This window comes from Oryctolagus cuniculus, chromosome 8, assembly GCF_964237555.1.
Source record: "Oryctolagus cuniculus chromosome 8, mOryCun1.1, whole genome shotgun sequence".
NCBI lineage: Eukaryota > Metazoa > Chordata > Mammalia > Lagomorpha > Leporidae > Oryctolagus > Oryctolagus cuniculus.
In genome coordinates this window covers 99743650-99756539 of record NC_091439.1, presented here as the reverse complement: position 1 = coordinate 99756539, position 12890 = coordinate 99743650, and the positions used below count along the sequence as shown (strand labels likewise).

The 12890-nt window shown below is 36.8% G+C and overlaps 1 protein-coding gene across 13 annotated transcripts in view; it reads right to left on the bottom strand.

Annotated features, from left to right (window-relative positions):
* The window catches only part of EPHA5 (EPH receptor A5), a 368448-nt gene that overhangs the window by 183413 nt on the left and 172145 nt on the right, over positions 1 to 12890 (bottom strand). For 7 of the 13 annotated variants that reach the window (XM_008267805.4, XM_008267806.4, XM_017347528.3 and 4 more), the window contains exons 4-5: positions 4362 to 4517; positions 92 to 427 (exon numbers count right to left, since the gene is read on the bottom strand). The exons of 3 other annotated variants lie outside the window; for them this stretch is intronic. In XM_008267805.4, coding sequence (XP_008266027.3) covers positions 92 to 427; positions 4362 to 4517 — 492 coding nt within the window. The remainder of the gene's footprint in view (positions 1 to 91; positions 428 to 4361; positions 4518 to 12890) is intronic. 3 more of the 13 variants (XM_008267807.4, XM_051819768.2, XM_017347530.3) reach the window with 1 other exon arrangement.

Here is a 12890-nt window from a genome sequence, read left to right as displayed (position 1 = left end):
TCGCACAGAGCTGTCAACCTAGCGCCCGGCTGCAGAGACAACGGAAGGAGCTAGGCCTGAGATACCCGAAGTGGTGGGACATGGCACTTACCTGCTTGATTTGTGGTTACATTTACAGACACATACTGCCGGGCTCCTGGGCTCAAGTCGGACACTCCGTTCACTGCCTCAATCTCAAAGGTATAGTTTGTGTGAGCGAGCAGATCCACCATCATGACAGAGGTGTTTTTCAGGCCGATTTGCTGGGGGAGGTACCTGACATGACGGCCACACTCCTCACACACACCTGCATGGGAGTTGCACTTCTTGCATGCAATATAATAGGACACATCTTTCCTTCCACCAGTGTCAGCAGGCGGAATCCATTCCAGAAAGACACTAGTCTCATTAACATTTGAGATGGCATTCCGAGGGGCTGAGGGGGGTCCTGGTTTGGAAAGTAAAGTGAGAAAAACATATTTTCAGATGATATGAATAAGGCATTGTTTACCCACTAATCCCTGGCCTGCAGGAAATAAATCAAGGAGATCTGCAACCTCTCTTTTAGGTCATCATTTGTAATTATCTTTGTCAAAGCGTGCCTCGGTTTTTAGGGATAGCAGTAGAGGTTACACCCTATGGGAATAATTAATCTTAGCATTGTTCTAACACTAGTGCAGGAAAGACAGATGTTTTGCTTGGTGTATATGAAAATAAATCATGGAGTAAAACTATGTATGCACAAGAAATGCTAGATAAGATCAGACATTTGAACACTAACTAGTAGGTGGATCTCTAGGGGCCATGCTGATTATGTCCTTGTTGATAGTAATCCATGAGCCAGTGTGGCTCTTGGAAGCAGATTCTGTAGCAAGTAAATTACCAGCCTTGCCTCCCATCAAAAGTCGCCTCTTAGTTGGTAAATCACCAGTGTAATTTGAGACCCTATATCCTATGCCAAGAAACCAGTAGGATTTAAGTAGCTGGTCAACGTCGCAACATCGCATAAAATTTCTCTTATTTCACTTTTCTTTTCATATTATGGTTTGGCGACTTGTGAATATTACTTCACTGGAAAATCTAAAATACACTTTAAAAATAGCCGTAAGAAACACTACTAGGATGAATGAAATTGTTCACATTTTCGAAGATCGTAGAACAAATTTTAGTCTCTAATAACCCACTACAATAAGGAATGAAATGCACTTAAATCAAACATAATACAGACTATAGAATAACATCTTCGAGTACTACCAATGTAAATTTCCTAACTTCAGAAACTATTTAGCAGACATTTCATTTTTTCAGCCATATGGGAATGGAGACTGGATGTAAAAATCTCACTTCAGTGAGATGGAACAGTTCCAGTAAAATTCTAGTAATAGGATTCACATTTAGCATTGCTTAAATGATTTCTCAGGTACAATGTAACAATACTCTATTTTTATATATTTTTTTTGCTTCTGAACCTAATAATTAGCATATAGTAAAATCTAAAGTTGATTATATAATGTGTAACTCTACAGTTGACTTTTAGATGGATTTGAAACTTCAATCATCTGTTCATGTTATATGATCAGATATTCTCAAAACAAAAATTCAGTAGTCTTGATTTTAGAGCCTTAATTATTACATCTCTCCCTACTGGGAAGAAAATAGAGCATGATGGGTGTTGAATATTTCAAAAACCAAATGAAAGTATGTAGGATGAACTAAAGTTTATCTCAGCATACATTGTGTGTTCTAAATATAAGCAGTTGCACTAATTTCTACTTAAATTTTCTAATCATGACTGTGAGGAACAAATTTAAAATTGGAAAGAAAGCTACCTAGTACTTAGTGATACAGCTGTATGAATGACATTTAAATGAATAAATCCCATAACTAAGGAATTGAACTTTTTCCCCAAAACAATCTGCACATTGACTACATTTAAGATTAAATCCCATGAATTTTCCATATATGCAAACTCATATACTTCAATACAGAACAGTTCCTTTTATGTTGAAACAATTCTAAAGTGGACAGACAAGCATTATTGTTTACTAAAAACTTTAGCTTATAACATTATGGAGAAAATGGAATTTGTGATCAAAATGTTACATGATTAACTTCTAAGAACCAACAGAAAATAAGAGTCAAATATGTCTAGCTTAAAAATACGTTATCTGGTTTTTCTTTCGTCAGCTGAAATGCACTTGCATTTAACACCTTCCCTGGAAGTTTGTAAAACTGATAAACATTTAACTCTTCTTTCACTTCTGACTTTTTTGCTAACAGCTCCTCTAAGTCAAAATGAAACTCAAACTCAAGCAAAGTACTCCAAGTTAAAAAAGTAAAGGCTCCACCTAACGTAAACTTAAAGAAAAATGTAATGATATTCCACTGCCCCATAAAAGTTACAGTGCTTGAACCAAAGTAGAGTTGTGATAAGTAAGCTTCATTAAAAAGCAGATCCATCACAATCTTAGTTTTCATTTTTGTTTGATTTTTTCTTCTGTGTCTGTAAAATTCTGTTTTCTAGATTAAAAATATTTACAACTATATATTCCAGAAAAAATTATCAAAATGAGGTTAAACTGTGAGTACAATTCCAAAGATCCAAAAGCAAAGTGAGGTTCATGATCTTCATCTGAACATCCACCTAGCCATTAATGGATCAAATGCAGAATTTGTGGTACTGCAAATGCAACTAAAAACAGACACACACAGGCACACACACTTTAAGGTTATATATTTGAAAGATCTCATACATGAATGCCAAGAGTCTTTTTTTCTTAAGAAATGCATACAAATCAGTGTTCTTTTGACAAACTCACTAGAAACTCACATACCTGCACAGAGAGAAAATGCCAAGCCTGCCTGTGATCTTTCTACCTAAGAGTGCTGCCGATCAGACCCTGCCATCAAAGCACAGCCTCTCCCCCTTCCCCAACCCTAACAAATCTACAGAAAGGAAGGCTCACTTCATGCCAGTAAAAGCAAGGCAATAGCTGGACTATTTAAGTAGGGCACTAATTAGAAAATTAACAATATTTCAAAGGTAATTCAATACATGTTCTCTCTAACGTCACCAACTCCACTCTCTAGCCAACATTTTTTTTTTCTATTTAGGGTCATTCTTTTGCTCTGATTTAAATAATTGTTTACATCCCCACTTCAATCAATACAAATCACATCCACTCATGATTTGTATCTCCTCCATTCAGATGCCCTCCAAAAGCCTGTATAATAATGTCACCTACTCATCTGCAGAGGAATCTTTTCTCACTAGTAATTGTTTACTACATAAAATTATCTGTCTATGGACAAAAGAAGGATCTTTACAAATGTAAAGCGAATTAATGACAATGATTTGAGAAATTCTGAAAGTATGTTCAATTGACACTATGAAATTCAGACAAACTTCAGCTTGTGATTATTTTACAAGAAGGACTTAATACTGTTTTTCTATTATTAATGATGAACAGCAAAAATTCTTAAGACTTTAGAATACTTCTAAGAATAAATACAAGTTACTGGGACCTAAAATAGTAACATAAGGTAGATAACAGAAATTGAGAGAGGAATTCACTTTTATTTCCTTTTATTTCTGTTTTTGTTTGAAATTTTGCTTTTGGGAAAAAAAATTCAGGAAATGATGTCATCTAGTAAAAACTCCATAAATCTATGACATTCCCAGAAAACTAGGAAAACCAAAGTACCAAAAGCCTGGACAGATCACTGCAGATTTTGAAATTAAATGTTCAATATTCATCTACTCTGATTACACAATTAGCGAATATGTTTTTAATAGTAAAGGCCACGCACTAACAAGAAACATGACAGCTTTTTGGAAACCCTAAAGTGTGGTTTGCATTATACTCTTGAATCTGATTGGCAACCCCAGACCTCCAGGTTCTTGAAATGCTTCCTATCTTTTATAAATGACCCATTCATCAGCCTTGACAGCTTAGTGGGGCATGCTAGCTAAGAAGGGGAAAGTGCCACTTACTCCATGTATATGTGAACAGAAAACTGACCTAGGAGGCAAAAAACAAAAACAAAAACAAAATAGAGCCTGAAAAGGAAGTGGATTAACCAGTAATGTTGGCTATCGTGAGCATTTAAATAAAAGACAAAATAAAAGGAAAATTTCTGGGTCTATGTCTCTGATGCTGACATAAAAGTTAGGGGAAACGATGCTTCTAAAAGCAAATAATACAAAGATACTCAGATGTTTCAATGCTTCTCAAGGAAAGAGAAATCTAGTGACAGTTATATGAAGATCTAACATTATGCCTGTTTCAGAGGAAATGCTAATAGAATGTAACAGGCTCAGTCATGCTGTTTCTTCAAACGGGTGAAAGCTAGCATCACCACATATCCATGGGTTTCCTTACTTGTGCATGCCATTGTGGGTGGATCAGACTCCCTCCTGAAATAATCCTTTTCACAGACACAAGAGGTGGATGCTTCCTCATGGGTGTAACTGTGAGGTGGACATTTGCTGCAGCTCTGGCTGTGAGGTGAGGCTTTGAAGAACCCAGGTCTGCACACTGTCAAGAGAAATAAGAAACTAAGCGTTTCCCAGGAATAGATGCAGCATTTGTTTTGTGAGTCATGTCAATATTCCGAACAGCATACACCAATTACAGATAACACAAGTTTTTGCATCAATTTCAAGAGATTGTCATTAGCTTCTGGCTCTTAAATATCAGGCTATTCATTCAGATAATCAAATATTTATGTAAGGTATTTAAATTAAACACGTATGGAAAGCACAGATGTTTATTTTTATGATACAGGAGCTTCTAAGAAATATTTGTAAAAGGCAAATAATTATGTGTATTTGAAAATGAAGTGGTTCTTTGGGTACAATTTCCTTTATTCTATTATTATTGAACATCTATGATGAAGAAATGCAATTATCCCATGTGTTCCTTGAATAGCAAAGTACATAGTAGGTCATCAGAATTTTGTTACTGAATTAATCAATTAATTAGTAGATGCTAAAAGCTTACAATTCCAGTCAATTGGGGTGGCAGCATACTGAACTAGTATATCACTCATATTATGTTAATGTCAGTTGGAGTCAGACTTAAGGTATTTTGTTTTACATTCAACTCCATTTTAGAATTTGTCTAACATTTAATTATTCTAATATCTACAGTATTTATTCCATACAAATTATAATGATCTATAAAGAATAGAAACCATACCTTACTAGTTTTACATTCATAATATGTACCCCAGTGTTTGGCCATAATTGGTGTTCAAAAAATGTTACAAAATGTATGTGAATAAATGACATAGTAGGAAGGTTGTAACTGTGAGAAGTTGTTTGAGAACATTCCCTGCTATTTTTGTTAATTTTTATAAGTTGGTAGTCAGGTAAATAAATTCTTGTAAAGTAAATCTTTGATCCTGTGGATTTCCTAGCCATTTATATGTCTTTCTTCTCAATCACTAATGAAATCAAATTGTAGAATTCCAATTGCTTAGTGGGAGCAACTGAAGCACACCTAACTGATGCCTAGAATACTTTTTAGGGCTTACTTTTCATAAAACTAATCAATTCTTCTATTTTTTTCTATTTAAAAAATTCACTACATTTACTGAAAAGTATTTTTTCAAGCATCAATACATACTTGCTGCTGCTCAAAGGTCAACTTGTATTTCAACAGAAATTTTGATAGACATAATGAATTGGGACTGATTTTCATATGCTGTAAATGATCTTGGGCTTTAGTAATCCATCACCACGAGTAATCAGGAGTTGGCAAAAATGAGAAGGTACTCTTTTCTGTGGATCTAATTATGGTAATACTAAAGCCTTAATGCTCTTATAAACTCAGAGAGAATGTGAAGGTCTTTGAAAGATAAGAAGAGCTTTTGATAGTATTAAGGGTACTCTTGTAGTTAAATGATTAGGAGAAGATTTAAAATATAATTTTTCTCATAATAGGATTCCTCCAGCAGCCAATACCATATGTAACTAAGTTATCCAATTTTTCTTCTTTTATCCTTTTAGGAAACCCATTCTCATTTTAAACTCTATTTGCTTTCAAAGACAGAAAGTGTCAATTCACATATTCTGCATACTTGGAATTCACTTATCACTCATCAAAGAAAGTCACTTACTTTCTTTTTAATAACTGCCTTTCAAATGCTTTACATATTAGCATATATAGCACTGCTGTTCAAACAACCATGGCAGCTTTGAAAACAGAAATGATATAAACATATGGAAACAACAGACAAATGGATCTTCCTCTGCAGAAATTCAACAAAATTCTCTTGGCAGGTGCAATGGGCCTCAGATCCTGCGTGGTACTGGGTTACAGAGGTAAACAGGATGCACATGCCCTTGCTCATAGGAGTCTTAAAGATATCACACAAAAAATTATGAATGCGATTTTTTCCCAGGATAGAGAAAGAGAGGTAGGAGGGTACACAGACAACTAGGATTTACTTATTTAACTTGTATTGGTTTATTTGATAGAAGACTAGAAAGAGAGAGTGCCAGACAGACAGATGGACAAAAAGAGCTCCCATCCACTGGCTCACTCACCAGGTGCCTGCAAAGGTCAGTACTGAGGCAGGGCCAAAACTGGAAGTCAAATGCAATCTAGATCTTCCATGTGGGATGGAATTTACTTGGACCATCACCCTGCCTCCAAGGCTCTGCATTAGCAGGAATGCTGGAGTCAGGAGCCAGAGATGGGATTTGAACTCTAGTCAATGGATATGATTCACAGGCATCTTAATCACTAGGTCAAACAACCAGTCAAGATATCTAGTTGAAATGGAATTATCAAACACTTCCATCAGGAAGTTAGGTCTCTGCTGGTATTTGAGAGAACAGGAAAATTATCCAATTTGAGCAGGCACAAAGCAGTGTTTTAGAAGGAGAAATCCGTGCCAGGGACTATACAGTGAGGATAGACAGCTGGAATAAACTGGAAAGGACAAATTTATACAAGGAAGAGATCACCAGGTCACAAACCTCATTTTTCATTAATTACAGATGGTCCTTAACTTGCAAAGGTTCTAGTGGTGAGTTTCCAGCTTCAACAGGGAGGGAAAGCAATGCACATTCAGTAGAAACCATGCTTCAAAATTTGCATTTTGGTATTTGCCTGGGTTGGCAATATACACTTTGATAATCTGTAATTTTGAGCAGTGGCAGTGGCTGCAGCTCCCAGCTTCCCAATCCTATGGTTATGATATACAAAATTTGTGCTTGGTGTTAGATGGACTTTGTCCAATTGTAGGCTTAATGTAAGTATTCTAAGCACCTCTAATGTAGATGAGGTTCAGCTATGATTTTTCATAAGAGTTTGAATACATTTTTGAAGTATGATATGTACGCTTTATAATGGGTTTATCAAGATGGAAAACCACTGAAAGTCGAGGAGCGTCTGTATTTGCAACTTTATTGTATAGATAAAAGGAGGTCATTACAAGTGTTTTCCCCCTCTAATATTACTAAGACATAACTGACAAAATTAATATATAATACATTTGCAGTAACTGAAGGTTTCAAACAGGGAAACAATGAGATCAAAGTGGTGTTTAAGAGATAATTTCTCCATGCATCCAGGTGCATTCTAGTCCTTTAAATCCATTATTTAAGCAAGTCTCCGCAAATTCAAAAAAAAAAACAAAAGTATACCATACATCTTTTGGGACTACAATAGAATGAAGCTGGAAATTAACAACTCTAGAATCTCGAGAACATATGCAAACACATGAAGACTGAATAATATGATTCTGAATGAACAGTGGGTCATAGAAAAAATCAAAAGAGAAACAAAAGAAAATGACAATACAACATATCAAAACTTCCGTGATACAGCAAAAGCAGTGATAAGAGGAAAGTTTGGCTAATCCTCCGCCTTGCGGCATCGGCACCCCGGGTTCTAGTCCCAGTTGGGGCACCGGTGCTGTCCCGGTTGCTCCTCTTCCAGTCCAGCTCTCTGCTGTGGCCTGGGAGGGCAATGGAGGATGGCACAAGTGCTTGGGCCCTGCACCCACATGGGAGACCAGGAGGAAGCACCTGCCTCCTGGCTTCGGATTGACGGATTGACGCAGCGCGCCAGCCGTGGAAGCCATTTCAGGGGTGAACCAACGGAAAAGGAAGACCTTTCTCTCTCTCTCTCTAACTCTGCCTGTCCAAAAAAAAAAAAAAAAAAAAAAAAAAAAAAAGAGGGAAGTTTATAGTCATCAGTGCCTACATCAAGAAACTGGAAAGGTATCAAAGAAACAAGCTATCAAAGCCCACCTATGCTGTGAGAGTAATTTTTTCTCTGTCTCCAATTCAATTGCTGCTCTCTTCTGCAAAGACCCTCAAAGACACACACAAAAATAGCCTCTCTTCAGCTACCCTGGCACTAACCCAGTCCAGTTGACATATAAGCTTAACCTTTGTAGCTCTGTTATATCCTTCAGGAAAGTTTCACGCATTTCTACACACAGCTAGTATTTACTACTTTCATGAGTACTTTTTTCATAACTTGGTTGACATAATAAATAAATACTTTATTAAATATGCTAATAGATATATTTTATATATGAAAAGTTTTGATTTTAGATATTTATCTTATGTCTGCTTACATAATTTTTCTTGTATGTAAAGTTGTTTTTCTTTAGATTCTATTGTCTCTTAAAGGTAGATAATCATAATATTTACAATGATGATATTCTTTGGTTTGTGTCATAAAATTTAGAATTGTATGATACATTTTATATACATATATCAAAGGAAAGGGAAATAAAATGTACAGTCTGTTGTGTTCTACAGGGTTCAAGATACAATTAACCTTCAGAAAAGTTATTGGATATATCCAATTATGCATTATTGAGAATGACAGAAAATCACTATAAACAAGATTTTTACCATAGCTCTATCATATGAGAATTATCAGAGGATAGCAGCTAAGTCAAATTTGATTATTTAATAGATTTTTCAAAATGAGGGACCATGAAGATAAGCCTGCCCAACTTTAAGAGATGTGTTTACTAAGAAAAACAGCTTAACACAGAACACTATAAAGAAACTAGAAACTCAAAATGTATCATATTTAAATCTTATAAATAGCACTGTTGTTATTGACAATATTTGAACAATTCTCATAATTAAAACATCTTATTAGTACAAAAACAGGTATTGTGTAAAAATATGGACACAATTAAAATATAATTAAATTGTGAACTATAAAATTAGGCAACACCACTTGAGTGACTACAAACAGGAACAGGAAAAGTATCCTGTTTAAGACCCTGGCTTGGGCCGACACTGTGGCTCACTTGGCTAATTCTCCACCTGCGGCGCAGGCACCCCAGGTTCTAGTCCCGGTTGGGGTGCCGGATTCTGTCCTGGTTGCCACCCTTCCAGTCCTTCTCTGCTGTGGGCCAGGAAGGCAGTGGAGGATGGCCCAGGTCCTTGGGCCCTGTACCTGCATGTGAGACCAGGCTGCAGCGGCCACTGGGGGATGAACCAACGGAAGGAAGACCTTTCTCTCTGTCTCTATCTCTCTCACTGTCTAACTCTGCCTGTCAAAAAAAAAAAAAAAAAAAAAAAAAAAGACTCAGGCTTGTTGGCTAATAGGATAGGAGATTCAGTGACTGAAAGCAACAAGGCTACTATTTTTTTTTAAATATTTATTTGAAAGTTGGAGTTACACAGAGATAGAAGCAGAGGCAGAGTGAGAGGTCTTCCATCTCCTGGTTCACTCTCCAAATGGCTGCAAGGGATGGAGCTGTGCCAATCTGAAGCCAGGAGCCAGGAGCTTCTTCCAGGTCTCCCACATGGGTGCAGGGGCCCAAGGACTTGGGCTGTCTTATATAATATAACTCAGTCAATAGGTGTCTGTGATTTAAATGTTGTATGGCACATATGTACACCTTCACTAGTTGTTTAATGGTATTTAATATAAATATATCCAATTAAAAGAACATTAAAGCAACAGCTTTAAAAAATAGTATCCATGGGCTGGCACCATGGCATAGCAGGTAAAGCTGCTGCCTGCAGTGCCGGCATCCCATATGAGTACCAGTTCAAGTCCTGGCTGCTCCACTTCCAATCCAGCTCCCTGATAATGTGCTTGGAAAAGCAGCAAAAGACAGCACAAGTCCTTGAGCCCCTGCACCCACGTGGGAGACCCAGAAGAAGCTCCTGGGTCCTGGCTTTGGATTGGCCCAGATCCACATATTGATGGAAGATTCTCTCTCTCTTTCTCTCTCTCTCTCTCTCTTTCTCTCTCTCTCTCTCTGCTTCTGCCTCTCTGTAACACTGCTTTTTAAACAAATACATCTTTAAAAAACAATAACATCCACTGTGTGTATAATGTGTCAGATACATACATTTATATGTGCATAAATAAAATGATGAAATTGTGAAGTGTATACACACACACACACACACACACACACCCTGAGAGAGGCAGAGTTAAACAGTCTGTGGACAATGGAAATAAAAGTTTGAGTGCAATAAAAATTTCAAATCCATGCATAGATTTTTGTTAATTTTTTGCTTTTGTTTTTGTAATGATACACAGGATGGGACAAAAGCATATACAATGCAACATTTACAAGTAGGATAAACGGAAAATTCTGGCTTAGGATCTTGACCTTGATAGCTAAGAAGTAGTGTTTTCTCTTTTTTAAAAAATTATTTATTTATTTGAAAGTCAGAGTCACACAGAGAGAGGAGAGGCAGAGAGTGAGAGAGGTCGAGACAAAAGGAGAGAGGTCTTCCATCCGATGGTTCACTCCCCAGTTGGCCACAACGGCCGGAGCTGTGACGATTGGAAGCCAGGTGCCAGGAGCTTCTTCCAGGTCTTCCATGAGGATGCAGGGGCCCAAGGACTTGGGCCATCTTATACTGCTTTCCCAGGCCACAGCAGAGAGCTGGATCAGAAGTGAAGCACCCAGGTCTGGAATTGGCACCCACATGGGATGCCGGCGCTTCGGGCCAGGGCGTTAAGCCCCTGTGCCACAGTGCCGACCCCAAAAGTAGTGTTTTCTCCTTGTGCCACTGGCCTTACCTTATAGATTCAAAAGACAATCCTGTCTGTATAACAAAATTAAGTCTCCTTGACAAAATGGAAAGTATACAATTAAAGTCTACTCTTTTGAAATAAATAACCATATGTAGAATAAGTATAGTGATTAGATTATCTCATTCAATATTTATCTCAAGCAACTACTAAAACAAAAGAAATATTCTTCGGTCAAGTTAGAGAATTACTGCCCAGATTGTTTATAATTTGTGTTTAATTAAAACATTAAGAATGCAGTTCTTTAAAAGGCATATACAGCTAGATACAGTTAAACAATAACAAATGTTTGGCAACGATAATTTTCTTTAAATACAAAAAGCTGTGTTAAAAACATGCCCTCTGAATGTTTATGACAGTCCACTTGAATGTCAGAAAATCGCATATTGGTAGCCATGAATGTAAATATAATGAAAGAAGGACAGAGAATGCAGAGGCCATACAGTCTGTTCTAAATCAGTTTCCTCCAAATTGTACACTGAGAATTAAAATGAATGAAGTCATTTCACAAATGTTCAATCCCTATCTATGAAATGCTCCTCTTTTGAATTGAAAATCTGTAAATTAGCAAAAGCAACTGGCTAATGCAGCTCATTTGGTAAAAGCAGTCATCTATTTGCCCCTAATTTTCAGTGTGCAAGTGTCCTACTGGGTCTCAAATTAAACAATTTCAGATGTCAATATTTAAGGGCATATTCTTTATTCACAGAATGGGAAATTCATACCCAAAATAACTTGATAAAAACTGCACTGCGTTAGATTACTCTAAAAGCTTCATCCAAGGAAATGCTCAAATATACTCATTTTTCCCATAGCATTAGATATTACATTATTTCTATTTATCAATGCTAGTTAACTTATTCATTCTTTTCTTAATATGATCAGTACTATACAATCATTCACTGATTTTTACAGTTTATTTTACATCTTTTATATCTGGCGATCCCAATTTCAAAACCAGAATTGACTTTTTTATTTTCTTCCAAAAGCCAGAGAAGGGAGAAAAACCAACATCAGACAAGCAGTAACAGCAAAAGGCTGCTATCAGGGATGACTGGAAGGCAGGTTCCTGATTTTGTAAAATAGAAATTTAGACTTCAAGGTTATAATCCTAACTCCAATTCAATTATATTTTAAAGACTACTCCTTTTCTATTGTTATTTCCTGGCTGTCATTTTGCCACCTTTTCTCAGAATACTCCCTGTTTTGTGACCACATGACAGACAGCAATGACAGAAGCCACACTAACAAGACACAATATTTATTCAGCAGGACACCAGCTTCAGCTGGTGGACAACACTCCGCACAGACTCAGATAATTAGCTCATGTCTGCCTTCAATTAACACGAACAAGGATTAAGAATCGTGGTGAGCATCCCAAGAGCATCCTGTGTATAAGCTCAGACTGTTACTAGCAAGATCCACCCCCCCCCTTTTTTTTACTATTGTTTTTCTCATTACTCTGGTCTCCACAATGCCTGCTCTTTCAGTCCGTGTGTCCACATGCTATAGAGGACCACATACTTTGAGGTCTCACACACTTGAGTTCAAGTCTTATTAACGTGTACATCTTTCTCTGTGTGACCCTTGAGAAGATACTTTACAACCTGGATACTAAGTTCCTTTATCCCCATAATAGTACATCTCTCATGAAGAATCTGTAAGGATTTAATAGGGACACCCACATGCACACAGGAGGGATACCAAAAAGTTGAGAAAGAATGCAATTTGAAGACATTTACTTTGACACACAAAAACTTTGAAGTCCACGCGTAGATTTTTCAGGATATCTATACACAAGAACTTTGTGAGACATAAACAGTAGGTATCTGAAACAATAATGATGAATTTTATGATCAATATGTCAGC